Below are 24,166 nucleotides of genomic sequence, written 5' to 3'. Positions count from 1 at the left end.
ACTCACACAAAAACTCACACAAACAGTTGTGTCTCCATAGATGAAATGCCATTGACCAACCTTAACCAGAGTTCCTACTTGTCTAACCTTAACCTTAACCTATCTTTAACTTAACCTGAACATAAACCTAAACTTAATCTTAACCAAATCATGACCTTAAGTAAAGCTTAACCATAACCTGAACCTAACCGGAACCTAACATTATCGTAAACCTTGACGTAAACCAAACCTAGCCTAAATCTAACCTTAACCGAAACCTAAATGTAACCTTAACCTTAACCTAACCTTAACTTAACCTCAAACTAAACCTAAGCCCAACCCAAACCCTTGGGGACTTGCAGGAACAACACAAGTAATACCTTTGCAAGCACACTCGCGCGCACACACACACACGCACACACACAAAATACCAGTTAGTGCACAAGTCATCCAGGTTGTTCCCATCACTTGCTGTGTTTGACGCGCTTGCACATCTGCTTCTTATTACTAAGCGAACAGGAGCGCGCAGAACGCGTCTCTGTCCCGTGCAGGACTGTCTGCTCTCATCTTACTATCACAGTGTGATAGTACATCCATCGAGCAGGCGCACCGATAACACACCAAAAACACACAAACTGGATGAGAACACACATCATCTTACTTACCCCTGTATATGAATGGAGAAGCAGCCGGAGCTGTGGGTCAGTCAGTGATCCAGGAGCTGGTGTGACTCCAGAGGGACGAGCAGGATGAGACTGCGGAGGATGGAGATGCTCTGCGCGCCTCCTCTCTCTCTCTCTCTCTCTGAGGCTCGGGTCTGCAGTGACGGAGCTGCGCCCTGCAGCGGCCGCGATGGATAATACTGTGGGACACCAGTTTGTGTGTGTGTGTGTGTGTGTGTGTGTGTGTGTGTGTGCACGCTCTTGGACTTAAATCTTTTTACACAGCCACATTGTAGGGACTTATTTTCCTCATAGCCACAAAATGCAAATCCCAATGACTTAAATCGTTAAATATTCAAATGGCGATAGACATGATTTAGGGTAAGGTTTAGCTTAAGATTGTGGTTAGTTCAAGGGTGAGTTAAGGTAAGGTTATGTTTGTCTAAAGGTTATGTTTACATTAGGGTCAGGGTCAGGGTCAGGGTAAGGTTAGGTTTAGGTTTAGGTTTAGGTTTAGGTTTAGGTTTAGGTTTAGGTTTAGGTTTAGGTTAATGTGAATGTGAATGTTAATGTTAATGTTAATGTTAATGTTAATGTTAATGTTAATGTTAATGTTAATGTTAAGTTTAGGTTTAGGCTTAGCTTATGGTTAGGTTCAGGTTTGTTAGATTTAGGTTACGGTTAGGTTTTGGGTTAGGTAAATAGCAAATATGGTTAAAGTTAGAGTAAGTCACAAGACTGTGTGTGTGTGTGTGTGTGTGTGTGTGTGTGCGTGTGTGTGTGTGTGTGTGTGTGTGTGTATGTGTGTGTGTGTGTGTGGTGAGTTGGCTGTAAACCTAGTGATGCTATGCAAAAAAATTGTTTTTATTATATTTCCTTGAGTCTTCCTTCCTTCCGTAATTTAATGACACGGTGACAATGGTACAGTGACACAACAGTGAGTCATATGTGCCTCTGCATTCTTCACCAAGATAATAAAACCCTTGATGGACATGTTTCCATCAAAAAACAATGATCTAACACACCTATAATCCACGCGATGTGCTGGAGGAATGTGTAAAATGTAGTTTGGTTATATTTTAATTAAATGTGCGGTTCTGTGGAAAGAGGAACTTGAAGGTGTGTTGGTGTGGCAAGAATTCCATAGAGACACGTTTGAGCATCCATCATGTTCCTCACACATATTTCCCACACTGTATCACCACCATCACCATTATGATGATATAACCATTAGCATAATTATAGTGTGTACCAAAATCTAAAGTCATTTGTGATTGTTTTCTGCACTTGTGGTGTAGTGTGAGTGTGGTAGGCCTCAATGCTCAGTGGGTCACTCCACTGATTCAGCACTGACGGACTCATAAGACTGATTCACAGAATTGTTGTCAAAAGCAAAGCAGCAGAGGCCAAAGTGTCTGGACTGATATTTCCCAAAATGTGCTTAATAAGTCCCATTATATAATTTCCAATAATGCAGATTTGGTCACGCCAACATTAAAAATAGTGTACAAATATCAGTTTTTATCAATTTTCCAGCTGAGCAGTTAGATTGTCAAGATTGTGGACCGAAATATTCTGTGAGTAAAACGCTCCGAGGAGTAAAGAACACAGGGAGCCGGGGCTAGGAGGAGGTTTCGTCACCAGCCGTTGACCCGGTCTCCCTTCAGGTCGACTCCCTGTGCAACCAAACCTGTAGAGCCAAATATTTTGCTAATAGTTGTGGATTAATTTCACTGTGCCAACTTCCACTCTGGACAGGTTTGTTGTGTTAGTCTGAATCACAGGCATCCCGATCTGTAAACAGACTTTCGGTTTAGTTTCGACTGTCTTTGGCCGGATTAAGATGTCAGTTTGATTTTCACTGTGGGATATCTTTTGATGTGGAGTCTGTCTCTAAGTAATATGCATCGTGTACAATGCACTAACACTTGTTTTCATGTGTAACATACTTACATTCATGGGCAGTGTGAGCAATTTACATCTACACTTAATTCTGTGTTTCTTTTGTGCAATCTAACTTGTTGCAATATGCCAGTGTACAATTCCCTCAGTTTTCTCATGTGCAACATATTTAGATTTACAGTGTGGTGTGACCATTTAAAAGTGAATGCTGCTTTTAAAACTTATTCTATTTTCACTTTTATTAGTCATCTCTCTGTCCCCTGTATTGTGAGCCAACAACATGTATAATTTTTGAATTACAAAAAAAGTTTCATACTCTTGATCTCATCAAACTAAATGATTCATTTATAATACATTTTTCGGAGACTAGACTTCATTAAATCCACTAAAGGATGTCTTCACGTGTATTTTTCAGGTTTGGGTCGAGATAAAGTCCTGATGCTATTTTTACAGAGCCTTTCACTTTAGCTCTATATGACTTTTGGCATATTGAGTTCCCTTTGTTTTTCCCCACAAAGCCCCTCATAAGCAGTTCTTTTAGCGCGGGATGATTATTCTCCACAGTAAGCCTCTCCTCAGAGTATGACAACAAACATGTCATGGAGACCTCGGCTCCTGAACCCTGCACCTCTCCAATGAATTCCAAGCACGCACACCGCAAACCTACATTACTGACAAAGGAAAAGGCACCAAGACATGAGAAGTCAGGCATATGACCTGCATTAGAACGGGTATGTTTCCGATAATGCGTGAAGAGGAATGTGCAAAATGAAAGGTTGGCTGCTGCGCGAGTAAAAGGGTCATTCTGAAAGGAAATGTGGGAGTTAAAGGGAAAGTAATTCCCTGCATACTTAGCCTTATTAAATATGTAGCACAAAGGAAATGTGCTCTCTTTTACTCTTTAGCCAGACCCCCTCTGGCTGTCAGCCGAGTGATGCTCACAGCCTGCACGTTTGGGTTAAAAGATCCTAAAATGTGCAGCACGGCCTCACAAGAGGGTAAATTTCAAGAAGGGATTATGATGTTCCTGCTGCCGAGTTCCTTCCCCTGACCTTGACCATCCTGGGGCTGTCATCTCAAATGCACACACTTACATCCCTCCCTCCTTCCCACTGCTTTAAATATTGAAGATGGATAATGGTGTTCGCCTTCCTCGCGAAGGCCTGGCAGAAAAGCTCGGACACAGAGACACAAGCACACACACCGGTGTAAAAGCACACGCGTGTACTCACACTCACACATGCCAAGAAAAACAAGATTCAAGACTCATGAGGAAAAAAAATAGAGCAAGGATTCAACTTTGTTTCACCCCATCTGAATTATACATTTTTCTTCACCCCTTTTCAACTCAGAAGCCACTGACTTCTACGCCCGAATGGCCGCTTTTTAACTCAGTGATCAGTAGTTCCACTTCATACCATTAGATAAATGCCTTCCATATCCAGTAGGCCAGGGAACAACACAGTGAAGACATCACTCCTTCAAATCTGACTTATTTGACATCAGCAGCCCCTCCTCCACCTCCTTAATCTCAGGCCCCATTAAATCAGTACCGTACTGACAGCACAGATGTTGCATTACAACATGAAACAAGGGGCAGCTTGGTGTCAATGCCATAATCACCATACCCGCGGTCTGCACACAACACCTGGGCAGCATTAATATGAATATTGATTAACTACTTCATAAATAAATCATAAAAAACGCACAAAAGTTTGGGGAAGATTTTTATTGTACCGTGATGCAGTCAAATGAAAGAATACAAATCACATGTTTTATTTAATCTCGTTCCGCAAAAAAAGGCAAATTGGCGCAAAATCAGTCAGGCCAACATAAATAGCAAGCTGTTAAATATATATTTCTTCTTTTCATCATATAATATATGGGGCAAAATAAGTATAATATGTTCAATATATATATTTTGTAAACCTACGAGATAAAAACTGGTATATCAGCTGCTTGTTTTTACTGTAGATAGTGCAGAAAAATGGTTATCACAGTTTGGGAAGACTTTGGAGAGTTGGTTGTTGGTGCTGGCTGTTGGTGGTGTGGGATTATGGGGGAAGGGTGAACGCAGGGTCATATGTAGTAAACCAACAGATGGACATACGTGGTCGACCATCTGCACAGGGCGATAGATATGGTTTTGTGTTGATGTTTTTTCTGCAATTAGGGGAGCTCCACTGGTAGATAAACACTGCCCCCCCCACCCCCCAACCCCCCCACCCACCCAGAGGAAGAAGACAGAGTATTGACAACCCCTCAGCAGCACCTTTGTAAGTAACAGACAACATTTCCATTCGATAATCCCGCACAGAGACCGTAGAGGGAAAATAACAATCATCAAATGCAGCACAATATGCTGAATATTAAGGTTTTAAGTTACAGAGGGCACTGAGGTTGCTGTCTGGGTGGTGGGTGTGTGTGTCAGTGAGGAGGAAAAGTGGCCTGTTATGTGAATTACAGGGGCCCTGCTGGTCAGGACTGTCCAAACGGCTCCTGTGTGTTCAGGGGTCTCTGGACAATGACAGCGTTGGCCAAGTCGGCCTCTTCCAGGCTCAACTCTTTGTCGCCGAGCTCACGGAAAGGAAGCGATGTGGTCAGGACGAAAGGCGGGCAGCTCCTCTGGCAGCGCCCTACGAAATCCTGCACGTCGGTGATCCTGGAAAAGAAACGGAATTATAGAAAAATAAAAACAATAGACAGAAATATTCCCTATAGAACCCCTGCCAGATACTATAAAGCACTATACTGGTATCATCATCTATTATTTATCAGGACTCAGCGTGCAGAAGCGATCCTATGGCGGCGCTTGTCTTCACACAGCGAGGCTAGCTGGAGGTTGCAGGGGTTCAGTCCTCTCTATCCTTTAGCTGCTAACCCTGTTATATAAAAGCTGCATCAGAGTTACGCAATCTCTCTCTCTGGGGATTTTATAGATCCACTCCGTTGCTACATCTCAGATTATGTTTTCTGCAGCCCCATGCACTGTGGCAGGGGGATAGAACATGCACTGTGCCTTCAAACTCCAGCAGACCAGGACAAGGCATTACGTAATCCTCCAACAACCCCCCCCCACCCCTCGCCATCTCTTGAGCTGGAACAAACAAAAATCTTTTGTCATTCCTTGAGCTACTTCTATCCTGCGACGCTCGAGATTATGGGATTTGCAGAAAGCACAGCAGGAGTAGAGAGAATCTTTTTTTTCTTCCTTGCATGGGATGCCAACGCTGTTTTTTTAAATATGTCGCTGACATTTGATGTTGTCGAGCTCACAGATTGAGATGTGCAGAGACGCGTTTTGGCCTTGACACCGTGATACTTACCGATGCGATAGGTTAAACCTCTGAACCAATCTCCTGCCGTCTGCCAACCAGATTTGCAGGGAGGTGACAGGAAGGGCGTGGTCTAGTGTTACCATGGGAATAGGAGGAGATTCTCCATCCTCATGCACAGACGGTGACCTGGCCACAACTCTGGGTGCAACACTGGGGAGAGGCAGGAATAAATACCAGATTAAGAGCCAGTTGGGAGTACGGTATTTATAGCCTGTGCTGTATGCATTTGTCTAATTTTGATAACAGCTATGTGTGGGCAGACGAAATCTAGTTCAAAAATATGTTGGGATAATTTAGTATTCATAAAGTGATGCTCTGAAAATTCTGCTGCTCTCGGTTCATTGGTGTGACTGTCGGCCTGGTCAGATTTGCAGGTTTTTTGATACATGGATTCAGAGGGACACCTAGTGGTACAAAGTAGTGTGGCATCTTTGAACATCACAGACACTACTAGGGCTGTATATAATAATGGCAACACACAAGTAAATTATTACTTGTGGCATTGGTTCCCAAACTAGGGGGTCAGGAACCCCTGGGGGCTGTGAGACATATTCTTTGGGATAATGGGGCTTGCAAGATTCTGGCAGGGTTACTTTGGGGTTCAGGAGCTCAAAAGTTTAGGAACCTCTGACCTATGGTCATAGATATTTGAGAAATATGAGAAATAAAAGGAATATTATTAATCAACACGTGTCATACTCTGAAATTCATCAGTTTACTAGGTAACATTTTTGCTGCGACAATCTCCTACCTGCCAAGTCGGTATCCTCTGCCGCTAAAAGGGTGAAAGGCCCTTTTCCTGGGAACATAATTTTCCTCTGTCAGGTCCTCCACATTGATCTCCAACTCCTGCTCTTCCGCTCTGCTCTCCCACTCTCCTGGAAGCTCTCTGGGAAAGATATGATCGATCGATCAATATCACAAATGAGCTGTACTGAGCATTATGCTTAATCTGTCTTATGGCGCCTCGTTGAGGAGCTAATTTTCCCTTTGGGGCTCAAAGATGTTTTACTGCAAGGTCAACCAATGAATCAAAACAAGTGCACACGTTATGCTACATATGAGACACATGCAGGGTGCAGCTCTCAGATATATACACTGTATAGACACAGTGTACACTTTCACACATCATACACCCTTTCATTTTAATAGGTTTGGATTAAGAGCCTAAAGATAGAAGCTTTGTGGTTGTACAGTAATGTTAATGACACTGAAATTAAGTCAGCTGTCTAATATTAATGGGTCAAACAAGTTTTTACTTAACATTCATTGAACTCAACATCATATGCACGTATGAAAGGGGAATGGTGTTTGACTGTAAACCAGTAAGTCATTCAGGTACCGGTAGCAGTAGCTTGCAATGGATGAAAGCCAACAGAAACCGTAGAAAAGTAATAGGAAGTCAGTGTAATAATGGCATTGCATGATTATCAACAGCTGGGAAACAGGGGTTAAAGCACAGGCCACTTGCACATTGTGCCGTTTTCAATTTAAGTGCTTTTCAAAGAAAGTATGGGTCGAACACTGAGTCATCAAAGCCCTAATTTTCAGCATGTGGGAGGTAATTACTGTTTCCCTGGTAATAATCAACTATCAGACATCATGATATTGCTGATCTTTTGTGCTTTACAGCGGCTGAATAATAAGCAGCATGCTTTAATCCTTAATATTCTTAAAGAGTTTGAGCATGGCCTCAATTATCTCACCCCCTCTTGATTGCATCCAGGAAGTCCTGGTTCTCTGGTATGGAGTAGCTGCGAAACTCCTGATCATTTACAGTGAAGCCGTCCTTCCACAGCCTCACCACCATCTCCGCCTGGACAGAAAGGCCACACACACGAGTTCTGATCGGCCTCAGTGGGTAGTAAAACTGGCCAAAGACTCTGGTGGCTATGCAGCTGTCAACATGAGTGGGTTAGTATGAACAAAGAGCGGGGTCCATATGTCATGGTATACCTGGAATGTCATGAGAGATTGCTCGATATAACAATGTAACCTTTTTCCGTGTGTCAGCCAAAATGAATTTTGCTGCAGATAAACTGTCATTCTATTTGTATTTGTATATTTGTTTTAAATGTGTTAAATGTTAATCATAAACAATATAAAAGGTCCATGACTATATCTATGCAAGGTAACTCAAAGAAAGCTCATGAAGATTTCCATTGCATGCACAGCTGCAGGAGGTAAGTTTACAGATGTGGCTCAGGGGATTTGGTGAGGTGAAGTTGTTACTGACCTTTGATGACCCCGAGGCATCGTAACAAATCTTCTCCACCTCATCCAGAAGGTCTTCAACTGAGAAACTACGCCTCATCGGAGCCTCCTCTGCATTTTCTTCCCTGTCAGCCATTCAAGAAAATTGACATGTGTGTAATTCACTCATTAAATGTATTATTGAGTTCAGCCTGCGGGCGCAAGGTCTATTTTAAGAACAGTCTGACTTGTTTGGCTCCGGCTTTTGTCAGAGGAAAAAGCCGGAGCACTTCATTTAAGTTGTAGGCAACTTAAATGAAGTGTTTCATTTAAGTTGCCTACAATAAAATCAAAAGTGGAATAATGTTATATGAAACTTCTCACCTCCAGAGCTCTTCCCTGTCATCAGTGCTCAACCAGTGAAGCCCAAAGGCATGACATTGCATTTCTTTCTTTCTTTCTCTATCTGGCAAATACTGTAACACTGTCTTTTCTGCTCTCAAACAAAAACCCTTACGCTCATCCACAGACACTTGTAACAATAATTTGAATCACCTTTGCTTTTTTGTTTTTGATGTAGTTAGTCTGGTCCCCCCTCTTGTCTTGAGTCTATGTGTTGTTGACCAAAGTGTATTGTGTTATTGTTATAATTATTATCATCATCATCATTTTTATCAATATATGTAATTAAAGGTTTAATGTGTTGGATTCAGTGACATCTAGTGGTGAAGTTGGAGGTTGCAGCTGAATACACCTCACCCTCACCATCAAAACATCGAAGAGAACCTGTGGTAAACTTCAGCTGTCATAAAAACTCAAAAGGTGTTTAGTTTGTCCAGTTTGGGCTACTGTAGAAAACATGGCGACCTCAGTAGTGAGGACCTGCTCCAGAAGTGAGGTATTTAAATATAAAAGGTCCAGAGTAAAGATAACTATTATTACAATTCGAACAATCACACACGAGTCAAAACATCACTAGGATTACTTTAGATTCAATTTTTGCCAATAGATCTCTTTCACCAAAACCTAAAAATAATTGAGATAAGATAAGAAGTCCTTTATTAGTCCCGCAATGGGGAAATTTGCAATGTTACAGCAGCAGAAGGCATCACATAAGTACTTGGGTGAGTGAATATAAAGAAATAGAAATATACAACTTTATATAGAACAAATATAAATGTAATTAAACCGGTATATACAGTGTAAAGAAATTAATTATGTTTCAGAACATGTACAGTGAATGGATTGCCGAAAGCGTTTATATTGCACAGATTTTTTTTTACAAATGAATTTAGTACAGTGAATATTGCACAGTTGAGAAATGTTAATGTGACCGTCCATAGTGGTGGTGCATGATAGTTTTACTTGGAGCAGAGCTGGTTGTACAGTCTTCATTAATAATAATAATAATAATGATAATAATATGCAATGAACTTGTTACTTACCAGTTATCATCTTTCTCACCCCCCACAGTATCAATCTCTTTCATGACCTCTTGTGTTTCCCATCTAAACACAAAAAGATGCATTAGTACACAGGTATTAAACAGTGAAAGCACAGGTCATGATGGAGTCAGCTGAAGACCTCAAGCTTCTTGGTGTGTTCATGTTGACCTTTATTAGCTCGGCGGGTTGAGACGTAAATTGACCAGCTGACTTCCAGTGTGTTAAAACGGATGACAATGATTTTAAAAACGTTTTTATCCACAAAAAAACCCGTTATTTCGTTAACATTAAACCGTTAAAATCAGTTATTTCTGGTTCGTTATGTAAGGGGGCGTCACGGAGCAACGGACGTGCATGGAGCCAACAACACATGAGGTATGTTCAACACGACCCAGATTATTACACACACACACACACACAGACACACACCATGGCAGCTGCGCGTATCGAGGGTAAAGTCAGACAGAGATTTACCAGTCAGTGTGTGTCCGGTTGATCCAGAGGTGCACATCTGCTGCGCCTCTTCTTCTTCTTCTTCTTCTTCTTCTTCTCCTGAGCAATAATGTGCGACGCGACGCGGCCGTAAGTCCACAGCGACTGTCGTGGCACCACACACTGCTGTCTCAGCACTTCTTCAATTCACCTCAATGTAGATCAGTTCAATTCAAATTAATTAAATTAAATTCACTTCAGTTTACTTCAAGTCACTTCACTTCAATTTAGATCAATTTAATTCAAATAATCACAATTAAATCCACTATTTATCTGTCTGTCTGTCTGTCTGTCTGTCTGTCTGTCTGTCTGTCTGTCTGTCTGTCTGTCTGTCTGTCTGTCTGTCTGTCTGTCTGTCTGTCTGTCTGTCTATCTATCTATCTATCTATCTATCTGTAATGTAAAAGCACAATGTGCCATATTCATGCGGACATAATGTGTATGTCATTTTTAACATAAATATAATAATTGTGAGAAATTAATACAGAGTTTGTGCTGACCATGAATATATATTTCTTTAGAAGATTAGAATAAGTGAACAGAGCTAAGAAACCATGAGAATTAGCTGTTGTCTAGTTTGTTCTTGCTTTAAACCCATACCTTTTCAAACAATTTAATTATAAATTAACAGAATATGAATCCACAAACTGGGCCTTTGAAATATATGTGTGTGAACATAGTGCTGTAAAGTTTCCAAGAAAATAAAAAAGTTTTGATAATGTTTGCGCAAACCAAAATGAAGCCAATATTATGAAATATTTTATTAAACAGTTGCATCCTCCTTAAATTCAATTGAAGTCCTCTGTTATTGTCACACCTGCAGTAGAGACAGAACAGCAGGTTTAACATAACGATGTGATTTCACGCTGATGATTCATTCATTTATTATCTCATATTTCTCCAGTGTGGGAACCAAAGGACACAGTGTACACAATGCGGAGCACATGACGACAAGGGCGAATTATCCTCCTTTCTCAATACTTTACACTCGAGTTGCATTGACTTTAACTGTCACCAATATTCAATTTCTGTCTAGTTTATGAGACTGAATTGAACTATGTCGTGAACTTTTTGCAGTTAATTAAATACACTAAACCAGGGATTAACTTGACCGATTTATTATATTCCTCTCCTCTCAAAAATACATTCAAACCTTTGCATCAAAGGAACATGCAGTTCCCTTTGATGGGTACACTGTGTACTCAACTTTACAAACACTGCAGATTTTCTCTTTCCTAAAATTGTTCATTGAATATCACTTGATATGAGCCTCGGGATAACGTATTCAAGTGGCTTTATTTAACTTTAAGAATTTATGAGTATTAAAATATATAAAAATACCAGACCATAAACTGCAGCTTATGAAACATAAGCACAACCTCATGTGTTGACTTGAGTGATCCTGTGTGATGTTTGTATTTTCTCCTTATGATAACTGAGGCACTAGTTCATACTGGGAATCGACCAGTCAGCAAAAAATAGTGCACCTGCCTAACAGTCCCACGTCCAGAGAGAGAGAGAGAGAGAGGCGGTCACGGAGGGAGCGAGAGAGAGAGAGAGAGAGAGAGGCAGAGAGAGAGAGGGATAGAGAGAGAAATGGCGCCTCTGTGCTGCGCTCACTGAGCCAGTGTTTGGAGCCGGTCAGGGAGAACCAGTGAGGGCAAGACAAAAGAAAACAGAAAACATGGTGAACACCAGAAAGAGCCCCCGGACGGGCAGCGGGCCCTTCATCTCCTCCAGGACCCGCTCGTCGTCGAGACCCCTGCGGAGCTCCGAGGATCATGTAAGCCGGCGTCTCCTTGTCTCTGCCCGGCGGAGCTAGCTGCCTGCCCGGCTCTCTGGCTAGCCGGCTAGCTAGCCGCAGCCGTGGCCTCCATAACCAAACGCGTCGCTGGCGCACCAACGCGGGCACCGTGGAGCCTGACACCCGCACGGCCACGCAGGCACGCAGGGCACGCGGCGGGTCGTGCGTGTGTCACCCGCAGCGAACGCGTCGCACAGCTGTCAAATCACGAGCTAGTGCCGCTCGCTCCCGGCTAGCACCAACTTCAGTTCCCTTTGTGTTTGGCGATTTCACCCGGCTCACTTGTTTCACCGCTGCCTCCACGAACCAGCCCCCTGTTTCAGAGACAACAGGGACATGGACATGGGGACACCAGCCGTGAGTCACGTCTCCATGCCGGGGCTGTCCTCTCATGTATTTCTCTTAAATGTGAAGAGATAGAGCGATAGTTGAGCTAGCGCTTGTTGGCTGGAGCTAGCCTGTTAGCTTCCAGTGGGGGAAGGGAGTCCCCGGTTCACAACAGTTGGCTGGCTCCAGTCCCGTGTTTAGCAAGTCTGAACTTGGTGAACTTTGTGTTGTGTGTCCCCCAAAGACCCCCACCGTCCGTTTCTACCGTACGCGCTCGAAAAGCGTGGATATGTAATTAAACTGAGTGATATTCTATACTATTTGGACACGCACACTCAGTTTATGGCTTCAGTTTCTCCCCCTGGTCGTCTGACCTACTAACTGGCTGACAGTCTTTGTCTCAAAATGTAAACACAGAGATTATGCAAGTCGACAGGCTCTGTGTCAACGCGTAATTTACGGTTCTTATTGCTCTTAGCACGGGCGAGCAACATCAATCACCCATCTGACAACTTACTGAGCCATTAGCACATGTCTTGGGAGTTTCACCGGGTTATTTGGCGAGGACTTACACTTTTTCTACATTGTGGTTCAACAAATTCGAATGATTCCTGGGCTTCTGTCCAGTTTTGTTGATTGCAAGCCAGTCTGACTGATGACAAATGGAAATGCAATGCTCTGATTTAAAAGCTTTAAGAGTGATAGCCCTTTACACATCTACAACTTATCAGGTTTCCAAGAATAAAAGCTTGTTTCTGCAAGACCTCTGACACCTGTGGTTTAAAATGGCCATCGGTGTGAGACATTCTTTCAATGATTGACTGTTGTTGAGGTGCAAGTGTCAGGCCACCTCTTGCTCGTTGCTTCCCTGTTTATGCATCTTGCAATTTTTCAGTCTGTCTGAGTCGATCCAGCCTGTCAGACAAACCCCTCTGCAGGCATTGCAGACGGTTGCCTATGACGACAGTGAGATATGCTCTGGTATCAGCAGGGAAGTTGAGCTGTGAAGGGCGTGAGCATCAAGGGCATATGTCTGCTTGGTGCTGTGTTGTGATAGTGAGAATACATTGAGGAGTTGGGATCAAGGTGCCATGTCTCTGACAAGACTTCTTGTTTTGTCTTTTGTAGTTTTGTCTTTGTCTTTGTTGTTGTGGATTTGATATTCACTTGATCAGTTTGGTCATACTTGCCTTCTCTTTGCTCAATATTCTGATTTATGTTATGATTGACAAGTGGGATTTTGCTACACAAATTTGCATAAAAAAGCAGTGGCAGGCTGTTTTTCCGTTGCTTGCTTATTCTGATTGACTGACAGACTTGCTTTCTACCTCTCTTAAATGTTGCTGTGGTGTTTGTTGTGCAGAAGGAGCCCAGTAGTGATGTGAGCAGTCCCAGTAGCCCCCAGCTGGCTCCCCCTTCCAAACGCACGCGGCGGCAGACGGCCTCTGAGCCCAGCTCCAGTGATACCTCCCCATCCCCGCAGACCAAGGGCCAGAGGGTCAGCTGGGAAATCCCTACCTACCGCACCAGGTCAGTTGCTGGCTTTTAATTCACTCACTCAATCACATAAGTATTTATGAAAGTGTGTAAGCAGAGCATATTATAATAGATTGTCCTTAACAATTTATTTGAGTTAAGAGTTGTATGAAAGTAATTTAGTTTAATAATTTATCTACACTTAGAGTAGTCTATATAGTTATCTAGGTAAACAACATGCAATCAGTGGAGCAGACTAACTTATGTGTGATTGATAACCATCTTCAAATGTTCATACATATTTTCCCTTTGTTTTTCCTAGGCTGTCCTCTCGTATAATGCAGAACGGGCATGGTAATTCACTTCTTTTCAATTTGATCCTTTTTTAAGTTGTATAGTGAACAAATGCAATTGGGAAGCAAATAATTTAATATAATATGTCAATCCTGCAGCGCATGTGAGTCACCGGAATAATGAGAGCGGAGCTGGAGATCACTCTCGTATGAATGGCCATGTGGAGCTAAAGAGGAGCTGCCGAGTGAAGAAAAGCCAATTTGAACACCTCAATCAGAGCCGGCTATTCGATCAGCTAGTCAACAGGTAGTAGGCACTCACACTGCTGACACATGTTCAACAGTATTGCTATGAACACAGGAAAAGAAAGAAGATGCATGATAAATATGAAAAGTTTAACCTTTTTTCGAGAATTATTTGGTTGCTAAAGCACCCAGGTCTTCTGTCTTCAGAAATCTTGTATGTGTGTAAAAACATACAATTTTACATTTCAACTATTTATATTTAGGCACATTGATATTGAAACAAACCTGTGTAAAATGTAAATTTTGTCCAAGCAGTGTGGGTGTTGTCGCTCCATTTACTGCAGTCGCAAGAGTTAAAACAAAGCACTTTAAAATAACAGATGACAGTATTTTACCTTCATTATCATTCTTTCATTTGGAATTCACATGGTATAAAGAGATTACACAACAGTAGCTAGACTGTGAAAAAGTGCTCTGCAGATTACCTGCTGTACACCTCGTAGTCACAAATCTTGATTTGTGTTGCTCTTCTATAAAGGTTCCTTCAGTTTTTCATATTCTATGTTGTTCTGCGTTTGGTGTGTTTGTGTAGCACTGCTGAGGCTGTCCTTCAGGAGATGGACAACTTCAGCAGCATCAGGCAGAACCGTGAGGTGGAGCGTCTTCGCATGTGGACTGGAGACACCGTGGAGGTGAGCCGGCCGTGCTGCAACACAAAAAGCCAAACTAAAAAAGTACAGTGCCGCTGCATTATGATATTATTTGAACATGAGTGATAGCCTTAAGGATTTGTTCTTTCAGGAAAACCTGGACATGTATTCCCGGGTGAAGCGCAGGAAATCCATGCGCAGGAGCGCTTTCAACTTGCCAGCACACCACAAAGCCCTGAGCAAAACAGAGCAGGAAGAGGAGGAAGGGACGGAAGGTCAGCGTCCTAATCTTCACTCATGATGCAGTGAAGCATAGATCATGAAATCTTTATGATGCATCTTCTCCTCAAATCCAAAAGGAGGCAATTGCTTAGAATAGTTTTAGATAATCTTCTGCAAGCTTATATTGGTAGTATTTTCATTTGCTGTTTTATAAACCACATTTGTGACTTTCAGAATCTCACGAGGAAGAGGAGGAAGATGTAGAGGACCACGATGAAGACGATGAAGGGGATGAAGCAGAAGAGGCAGGAGAGGAAAATGGCAGACCATACAATCTGAGGCAGCGAAAGACAGTGCAGAGATACGAGGCACCACCTATTGGTAATTACTGTTTTTTCCCTTTGTAGCAGATCCCCCCGAAAGATGGTTGAGACTTTACTGATGTTCAGGTCGTTTATTGAACGGTCCTTGTCACCGTACACCTTAATAAAATTTAAACAACTTAGAAACACAGTAAGAAATTGTGCCTCTTCGAGGGTTGCTAAAAACAAAACAACTCTTCTGTAGCGCCGTTGTCGTCATCACCAGGCGACTCTACCGGAACCATTTCAAAATAACATCATCTGACATGTTTACAATAGAATAAAAGAGACACTTCTGGGGATATAAACAATAACACACTGTGGGTTAGTTACAAATAATTCTATGTACATTTTGCATCTGAAGTGAAAATGGCACATTCAGAAACAATATAAACAATAACACACAGTGAGTTAGTTACACCCTTTATAATCAATCTTGCCTATATGAATTTTTTCAGCCACATGTTCACTTCATTTGATACCACATTAGTCTGGATCTGTGACAACCAGTCGTTTTGTGTTTGCTTTCTCAGAGCCTGTGAACAGAAAACAGAGCAACCCCTCACTTTTTGACACCCACAGATCCCCAGCACGAAGAAGCCATATAAGGTTAGTAGAACTTTACTATGTGAAAAGTCCCTGTCGGATGTGATGCCGAATTTACAACGTTGTGTTAGTAATTAGATGCTTTTTCAATACCATGCCGAATCCAGTCTGTGGTTATAAATAGGTTTGTTTTCATCATTGAGGACTGCGATGGTGTTGTGGTGTGATACTGAATCTAGATTCTCACACTTCTCCAGAGTGAAGAAACATGCCATTCACAGCAGTGACACCACCTCGTCATCTGATGAAGAGCGGTTTGAGCGGCGAAAAAGCAAAAGCATGTGCCGGGCCAGAAACAGGTGATGACTTCTGTCTGTCCATATTCTACATTTCAACCTCCTTTCATCTGCCTCTGATTTACCTCTACTTTGATAGAAACACTCTTTTATTATCATGTCCTTGTTCTTTAAAATGATCTCTCAATCATTTGATATTTAGGGCTGCTAACATTGGTACAAGAGTTTTAGCAATGGCATTGATGCAGTTGTACTCCTCAGAAGTAATAACTCATATCCTTTTTATGTGTTTCACAGATGTTTGCCCATGAACTTGAATTCAGAAGACCTTGCAAGCGGGGTTTTGCGCGATAGGGGGAAAGTGGGTGCCAGCTTGGCTGATGTGGATCCCATGAACCTGGATAGCTCTGTGAGTGGAAATGATAATAAATGCCAAAAAGATGTGGATTTTAGTATGAGTTTGTAGTTTGGAAGTCACAATTCGTTTTGTAGTTAAACAGAGCGTCCTAACATTTTTCAAAGATTTTAAATATTCATGTTAAGTGCCATCCGTTTTCTCCTCAGGTGAAATTTGACAAAGTGGGAGGCCTCAGCAATCACATTCAGTCACTGAAAGAGATGGTAGTGTTCCCGCTTCTTTACCCTGAGGTCTTTGAGAAATTCAAGATTCAGCCTCCCAGGTGAGAAGAACTAACATGTGGCAGGTTGTTTCTAGATTGTACCTATTTTTTGTTGAGTGATGGAAAAAGATACTAAATTGAAACTCCACAACAGATGCGCTTGGCCGCTGTCATGACATTTTAGTTTTTGTCTCCGTAAGTACATAAAACATGGTGTTTCTATACATTACAAAACTCATTTCATCTCCCTTCCACTTTCAGAGGATGTTTGTTCTACGGCCCACCAGGGACAGGAAAGACCCTGGTTGCGCGGGCACTTGCCAACGAGTGTAGCCAGGGAGACAAGAAGGTTTCCTTCTTCATGAGGAAGGGAGCCGACTGCCTCAGCAAGTGGGTCGGCGAATCAGAACGCCAGCTTCGCCTGCTCTTTGATCAGGTGAGTCAGTGCTTTGGTAAGGTCCAAAGCAAATTTGATATCCTAGCAACCATCACTTGTCTTATTTATTCACAATTTGGAAATAGAAAACTGGTTGTTTGCTGCTTCAATGATGTCTCTTGTGTGCTGCTTATTGTAACTTATTTTGCACGTTTTTACTTACTGAAATGAGCATAATGTTTCTATGGGCTGACCATACACATATCTCTTTGTTCAGGCGTACTTGATGAGGCCATCCATTATTTTCTTCGATGAGATTGATGGTTTGGCTCCCGTTCGCTCCAGCAGGCAAGATCAGATACACAGGTGAGACTAATGTGGTGTAACCCTCATACAAGACTGTACAACTGTTCTGTGCATTTGTTTATGCCTGAAAAGTACTGGCTCCTCCAACATGGCCCAGTTTCAAATTACTACATCAGTTCCACTTACTGTCAATCACAATCGTAGTTGTTCATAATCGTCAGTGTGGAATCCTAATTAAAGTGGAAATGAAAGAATCTAAGTATATCAAGGTCCTGTAAGTCACTCAGAGCCTCAAACCAAACTAACCCACTTTATACTGTATACAACTTTTTAAATGCTAACAAACGTCTAGAAAAACCTTGGCTTTACTTCACAATCGGAAGATATGTGTTACTGAAAGTGTTGCATGCGTCTTTCCTCTTGCACACTTCTGCATGCAAGTATGTCTTCATGTTTAAACTGCTGCTGCTCTTACATTCCTTGCCAAAAGGTGGCAGAGGTTTGCTGGAACTGCAGCTTTGATTTTGCTTCTGGAAGACATTGTGGCTGCATCTGGATTTAGTGCTTCACATAAATTATACAAGAGTGCATATTTGTTTGTTTAACTTGCCTTAAGCAATCAAAGCAGGAAAAAAAAATGGGCCATTATAAAAATTTCACTTCTAAAACAAACAGCTTGCAGTTGATTGCTGAGAGCGCTATCTAAAAACATGTATATTTGAGTAACATTTCGATCCTGGAGCACAATTTATTAAAAGTGGAAAAGGACAAGCTCATTACACACAGGGAAATCTTATCAACAGGGAAACATTAGAGATGATATTTTTGTCTCACACTGTTTTGTTCATTATGCCTGTTTGATGGACCAAGTATTTGCAGAAATAAGACCTTGTTTATTTGTTATAAGACTGGGGGCCTGTACTAGGAAGCAGGATTTGCAGTTATTGGGGTAACTTAAGATTTAGTTGAGGGATTTCAGTCCTAAGAAGTGGACAAGCTTTGTATCGGGGGTAAATCACCATGGTTACTAAAGCTGCACTGCTTCAGAGCCGGTTAAGTTGGTGATGAGAGATAAACCTGTGTAAAATCTCCAGCCACTGACCAATCAAGTCCTTTGAAACATGACCTATCCGTTGTAAGAGGATCCTGTGGAGCAAACAATCCAAAATTTATCCCCTTGAGTTTTCTTGGAATTTTAGAGGGTCTGAGAAGGGAAGGGTCTAGAGAGAACGACGAAATCCCAGTGTTCCTGTCCATTTTGCAATCCAAATACATTTGTGAAATACTCGGCTCTGCTCTCAGTTCACTTGTGATTGGTCATACGCAGTAAATGCCTCCCCTTTCATGTGCACACGCTCATATGTAGAGTAGGAAAGCCTGGGTTGAATTAACAAGTTGATAACCAGCTTCGTGTGATCACTTAACCTTTTGTGATTGTTAGGTTAAGTTCACCCTGATCTCGGAAAGATAACCTGGGTATGTTGAACTCGCTTCGTAGTACAGGCCCATGGTCAATAGTGTGTGTGTGTGAATGAGTCAGGAACAGTGCGTCTCAGGAACATTGTGTGCACAATAAATTACAGTTTGCTTTTATTTTATTACTGTCTTGCAAAATAATCAAATTTTTTGTTTGGTGTTATTTGGGGTATCAATTTAAATACAGCAGAATACTAAAAGTATTGGTAAATGTCTTATAATCTCTTTCCCTTTGTCCAGTTCTATTGTGTCCACTCTGCTGGCCTTGATGGATGGCTTGGACAGTCGTGGGGAGATAGTGGTCATTGGTGCTACAAACAGACTTGACTCTATCGACCCGGCACTCAGGAGGCCTGGACGCTTTGACCGGGAGTTTCAGTTCAACCTGCCCGACAAGAAGGTGAGACAAAGCTGAACATCAATATTGGACATGTGTAAATGGACACAGGCATTGTTATCACTTGAAGTCTGGCGCAGCACTGATTAGCATACCTAAAACATTGCTTATTAGAACATATACCTATATAACCGTAAATTGCTTTACAGAGTCTGTGTTTCTCTAAACAAACACTAGGTCCCAGCTTACAGTATTTTGTGTAAGGGTAGCTTAAAGCATATACAACACTGTACCCACATGTACACCCAGGTAGAGACACAAGATAATGCTGATGTAATTACTGTTTACTTATTTAAGCCGGTGACAGAATTAGTAAACGCAGCCTGTGTTAAGAGTTGCCTCTGCTCTTTTTAATTTGCTGTCAGGCATTTTGATCTAACAAGCAGATGCTCATTAGTTGACTGGAAAATTTCAAATCAATTTTAGCAGATTCATTATGATTCCGATCTAAATGCATTAATAATGCACTTGGGAGAACTCGTTTTTCTTCCCCCCCGCTACTCGCAAAACAATGTTACACGTGTGTCAATGTGGGAAACAGCTCATTGTACGTGACATATCCTCATCGACTCGATCTCCTCTATTCAGCTCCCTCCTGGTGTCACCAGAAGCCTGTATGAATTATGGCCCAGCTGTGCTGTTTGCATAGAAAGGGGAGATGTGATGAAAGATGATAAACTGTTTCCCTTGGTTTTCATGACAAAGACCACTTTGTTGTTGTTAAAGCCTCCTCATCAAAGCACAGTCCTGTAGAGATGTTGCAGTGCATTGACGAGCGTACTGTGCTGAAGTGGGAGTGAGCCCTTCAGTAGATCCAGTTTTTGATCTTTCTCCTGGTGTTATTGGTTTGAAATGGGGAACATTTGCTACCATCAGTTAGGAATGGTATTTTTAAGGTTTTAGATCTGCACAGAGACTATTACTGGCACTGCTTATCAATCCGGTAACGTGACAGGTCGTAGGAATGAGTACTGGTATATCATTATAGCATGAGGGCCTTTTTATTTGTGTTTTTACTTTGTGGTAGCTTGCCGGCATCCTCCAAATCTGTAAATCTGCCACTGGTTTTACTTATTTGAAACACTGATTTTCTGAATGATGAATGGAGTTGGTGAGACAGATTCTGCAAGTTATCCTTCATGTGGGACTGATAAATAGTACAGAGCAGAAGCGATAATGTCTCAGTTTATTGATACTGCAGTCTTATACAAACGCACTAAATCCTGTTTAATACTGGCTTTCTGTATTCATCCCTATAATAGTATACTCAGTAAGACATGTTCAAGTTATGCTATTAATGATTTGATTTCTCGGGGTATAAAAGACATGCTTTGTTTTCTTTTCATTTGTCTCATGTAACTTTCCATGTACATGACACACCATGGCAGTATCAGTGGTTTTTGGCTTATTTTTGCAGGAAGGCTTTATAGAGACTGGTGTTTCCAAATGTTCTGACTCTGCTTTCTTTTCTCCTTGCCCTCCTCATCTTTTTACCCTTGTCCACCACACATCCTCTTTTCAGGCCAGAAAGCAAATCTTGGAGATTCACACTAAGGACTGGAATCCCAAATTGGCTGAGCCATTTGTAGATGAACTTGCAGAAAAATGTGTCGGTAAGAGCTACATCTGTAAATAATACTCTATCCTTGATTTCAAATTATCACTGGGCAACTGTTTGACATTAATGGTCTCTATTTTTAAATCAAGGAATGAAATATGAACTAACTTTTGTGTGTCTGGTTTGCTCTAAGGCTACTGTGGTGCTGACATCAAAGCACTTTGCACAGAGGCAACCTTGATGGCGCTGCGGCGACGCTACCCCCAGATCTACGGCAGCAGCGTCAAACTGAAGCTAGATGTGACATCCATCGTCCTGGGGCCTGGCGACTTCAGCAAGGCCATAAGTACAATCGTCCCAGCCTCCCAGAGAGCCATGGCTCCCCCTGGCCGAGCCCTGTCCCCCACCCTCAGGCCCCTTCTTGCAAGCTCTTTCTCTTTGGTGCTGAACGCTCTGCTCCGAGTCTTCCCCCACGCTCAGTGTGCTGACAGGGACAACACACAGGGTAAGGATCCAGGGGCACATAGTTTGAGTTGCATAGGGCTCTAGACTAAGGAGCACCAGCATATAATTGGGTGCACCCAAATGTTTTCACTGCCCCTTTTGGCACTTCAATAATACACCGTAATATTTTTAATAATATAATAAAATAAACCACACACAACCAGAACAATGAAAAAATGGACTGCCTGGCTGTGCTTAATAAAATTGCTCTAGAATAAATATTAAACATTCGTCACAGGATAAATGTTACCAGCTCAGTAAACAGGCTGGGATGTTTGTGATTTAGATGAGCTTTTTTATTTGTATTGTATTAAGTGAGCATTCCAGTGTTTCCTCTAGGATTGTGTGCGTGCGTGCGTGTGTGTGTCTTTTTAAATATGTTTCTTCTGAACTCTGGAGCAAATCCAACAAACACAAAATAAACTTCAGTATATGTCCTTACAACTTGACATGTTACAAACTAACCGTTGCTTTTCCTCTGATCCTGAGATAGCAGCACTTATAGTTTAGTGTTAGCGGTCCGCCATGGAAATACTGTGTCACACTTTTTGTCGTCACTGTTCGCGGTTACCTCCTGGTTCACTACCTCGCTTCTGTCTTCTCTGCGTCAATGTCCATGTGTGAGTGAGTGGGGGCGGAGCCAGCCTGGGGCCTATGTGTGTGAGTGTAAGTCCGCAGATGAGATGAGGAAGTGACCCGACTTGGTCAAATACAGAGACGCACCAGTTACATGTTTGGCACACCGATGCGACCGAGGACATTTCTTTGTCGCACTTCACTGATTTTTGTTTGCACCCCGGAGCACTGCTGTATCATTTGTTTTCACTTTCCTGCTGCTGCTTTTCCAGCCTTGACTCTATCTTGCCCTCTCCTCCCCTGCTACCTGTCTCAGTGTGCTTTCCCTGTTGGCACTTCTGTAATAAGGTGGAGAGATAGAGATAATCAAATACTACAAAGTGCTTTGTGTCAAACGCGTGCACTGAACAGTATGCAGAAGTGATTGTGCAGAGATTGGATAACCAGTCATCCTGTGAGCACTTCAATAACCCAGCTCCCACTCCAGTCAAGAGTCTTTACACCAGATTAGCTGCACTGTAGCGCAGTCCCAGAGTTGTGCTTCTTGCACCCAATAATGACATGAATTTCCCAGGTTGCTGTGTCACTTAAAAGTCACATTACATCTCGCCTAATAAGCCAGCTCCCTTATTTTATTCTCACCTTTTTGGCAGAATGACCACATTAATGTCGGTGAAAGTGTTGCTTTTAGGATTGAACTTTGTACTAACAACCTTTTTAAGTGCATTTACCACCATTATTGTTCCGTAATTTCAGGAAAATTGAGTTTCTGCTTGTGCATGGCTCTATAAGCAGTGCTCTTCTCTGTCCTAGGCGGCGACAATCAACTGCTAGAAGAGGACTTGTACAGCGACGATGAGGTAGGCTCTACTTCCATCTATGAAGTCGAGCCTGCTGCCTCCCCAAAGAGTGGTCTCTCTTCTGCAATGCACAGACCCTTCATCCATTTCTCCACGTAAGTCCACAGACCTTTTTTTTCATGGGCATATGGTGACAAGTTGCAAAGTTTAAAGAAAGTACAATAGTGCTTGCATAATTGTGTCTAAGTTAATTACCAAAAATGATTGCGGTATTTTCAGAGTGAAATATGATAAATGTTGGCTTTTTGTGAAGTACAGACTCGGAGATTTCATTATTTGAGGTAAAAGTTTTAAATAATCGTGATTTAGATTTGAAGTCACATCTCCTAGCCCTAAGACTTAATTTACAACTAAAACTGCACCAATGCGGTAACATTTTGGATTTGAAGCAGAGAAAGGTCATCGTTACAAATAATATCAGATGTCACTCAGTGGTCCTGCTGACTGTGGCACTTCTTCACTCTCTGCTTTTAATTTAGTGGACTGTAGTCACTACACTCATTCATAGTCTCTGTCTCATTATAGTCCACTTGGGAGTGTGTGCTAGTCAAATGGCAGTCAAATGTGACACCTAGTGGTACATTTTGGTACACCGGTCCAGTCTGATGTTTGACTGGATATTAAATTGGTTCGAGGATTTTCTCACCACCCAACCTCAGAGGGACACCTCTAAATTCAAACATGAGCCATATTTCCCACACAAGTTATTTAACATGTCAAACTGTATAACAAGATGAATGAGCATCAAACCGCTGAGTGGCTTCACAGGCAGATCCAGTGGAGACCACAGGGTTAGATCAGACGAGAGGATGAAAGTGAAAAGAGAAGGCAAAAAGACAGCTCTGAAATCTGACTCACAAGCTTTGCTTCCATTCAGAAATTCTGACAGAAATTGAGATGGCAGAAGAAACCGTATTCATCAAGGACTGACCTTTTGCTTTTCATTTACTGGGATCACTTATTGATGAACCCAGTAAGCCAGTTTATATATAGCCTTTTTTTCTGGTAAACAAAAGGTATTTAGACAGCACTTCAATAACACTTATTGTCTATTGGCTCTCTGACTTCATCAGACAACTGCACCACAATGGAGCCCACAGATCTCTAGTAGCTTAAATTTGACTGTCCTTCAGGTGGAGTCACAGATAAATCATAATCATGTAAAAGCAAGATGAGGGCAGAGACCCAGTCCTTGCTGGCTTGTCTCACATTGGCAGAGCTCTCAGTAAGATTAGTGGAATTATTAACTAATGCAGATCT

At 42.0% G+C, this 24,166-nt stretch overlaps 2 protein-coding genes across 2 annotated transcripts in view; one reads left to right on the top strand and one right to left on the bottom strand.

Moving 5' to 3' along the window:
- Window positions 1-4,778: 4,778 nt before the first annotated feature.
- ubxn2a (UBX domain protein 2A) lies at window positions 4,779-10,067 on the bottom strand. The gene is made up of 7 exons (XM_061091334.1): window positions 9,994-10,067; window positions 9,520-9,582; window positions 8,118-8,220; window positions 7,588-7,697; window positions 6,633-6,770; window positions 5,870-6,031; window positions 4,779-5,205 (listed from the first exon to the last, which is right to left on the bottom strand). Exons 2-7 carry the CDS (start codon window positions 9,561-9,563, stop codon window positions 5,022-5,024), a joined length of 741 nt encoding a protein of 246 aa, XP_060947317.1. The 5' UTR covers window positions 9,564-9,582; window positions 9,994-10,067; the 3' UTR covers window positions 4,779-5,021.
- A 1,540-nt stretch (window positions 10,068-11,607) lies between these two features.
- Window positions 11,608-24,166, top strand: part of atad2b (ATPase family AAA domain containing 2B) — a 73,770-nt gene continuing 61,211 nt past the window's right edge. The window contains exons 1-17 of the mRNA XM_061091782.1: window positions 11,608-11,794; window positions 13,506-13,672; window positions 13,941-13,972; window positions 14,071-14,218; window positions 14,750-14,849; window positions 14,959-15,082; window positions 15,264-15,410; window positions 15,925-16,000; window positions 16,195-16,296; window positions 16,531-16,642; window positions 16,798-16,913; window positions 17,115-17,289; window positions 17,507-17,595; window positions 19,252-19,411; window positions 20,931-21,021; window positions 21,160-21,471; window positions 22,860-23,001. Of these exons, the coding sequence (XP_060947765.1) occupies window positions 11,696-11,794; window positions 13,506-13,672; window positions 13,941-13,972; window positions 14,071-14,218; window positions 14,750-14,849; window positions 14,959-15,082; window positions 15,264-15,410; window positions 15,925-16,000; window positions 16,195-16,296; window positions 16,531-16,642; window positions 16,798-16,913; window positions 17,115-17,289; window positions 17,507-17,595; window positions 19,252-19,411; window positions 20,931-21,021; window positions 21,160-21,471; window positions 22,860-23,001 (2,192 nt within the window). The 5' untranslated portion in view covers window positions 11,608-11,695. The remainder of the gene's footprint in view (window positions 11,795-13,505; window positions 13,673-13,940; window positions 13,973-14,070; window positions 14,219-14,749; window positions 14,850-14,958; window positions 15,083-15,263; window positions 15,411-15,924; window positions 16,001-16,194; window positions 16,297-16,530; window positions 16,643-16,797; window positions 16,914-17,114; window positions 17,290-17,506; window positions 17,596-19,251; window positions 19,412-20,930; window positions 21,022-21,159; window positions 21,472-22,859; window positions 23,002-24,166) is intronic.

This window comes from Limanda limanda, chromosome 18, assembly GCF_963576545.1.
Source record: "Limanda limanda chromosome 18, fLimLim1.1, whole genome shotgun sequence".
NCBI classification, from domain to species: Eukaryota; Metazoa; Chordata; class Actinopteri; order Pleuronectiformes; family Pleuronectidae; genus Limanda; species Limanda limanda.
The sequence above is the reverse complement of the archived record's forward strand: the minus strand, read 5'-3'. Positions and strand labels throughout refer to the sequence as shown.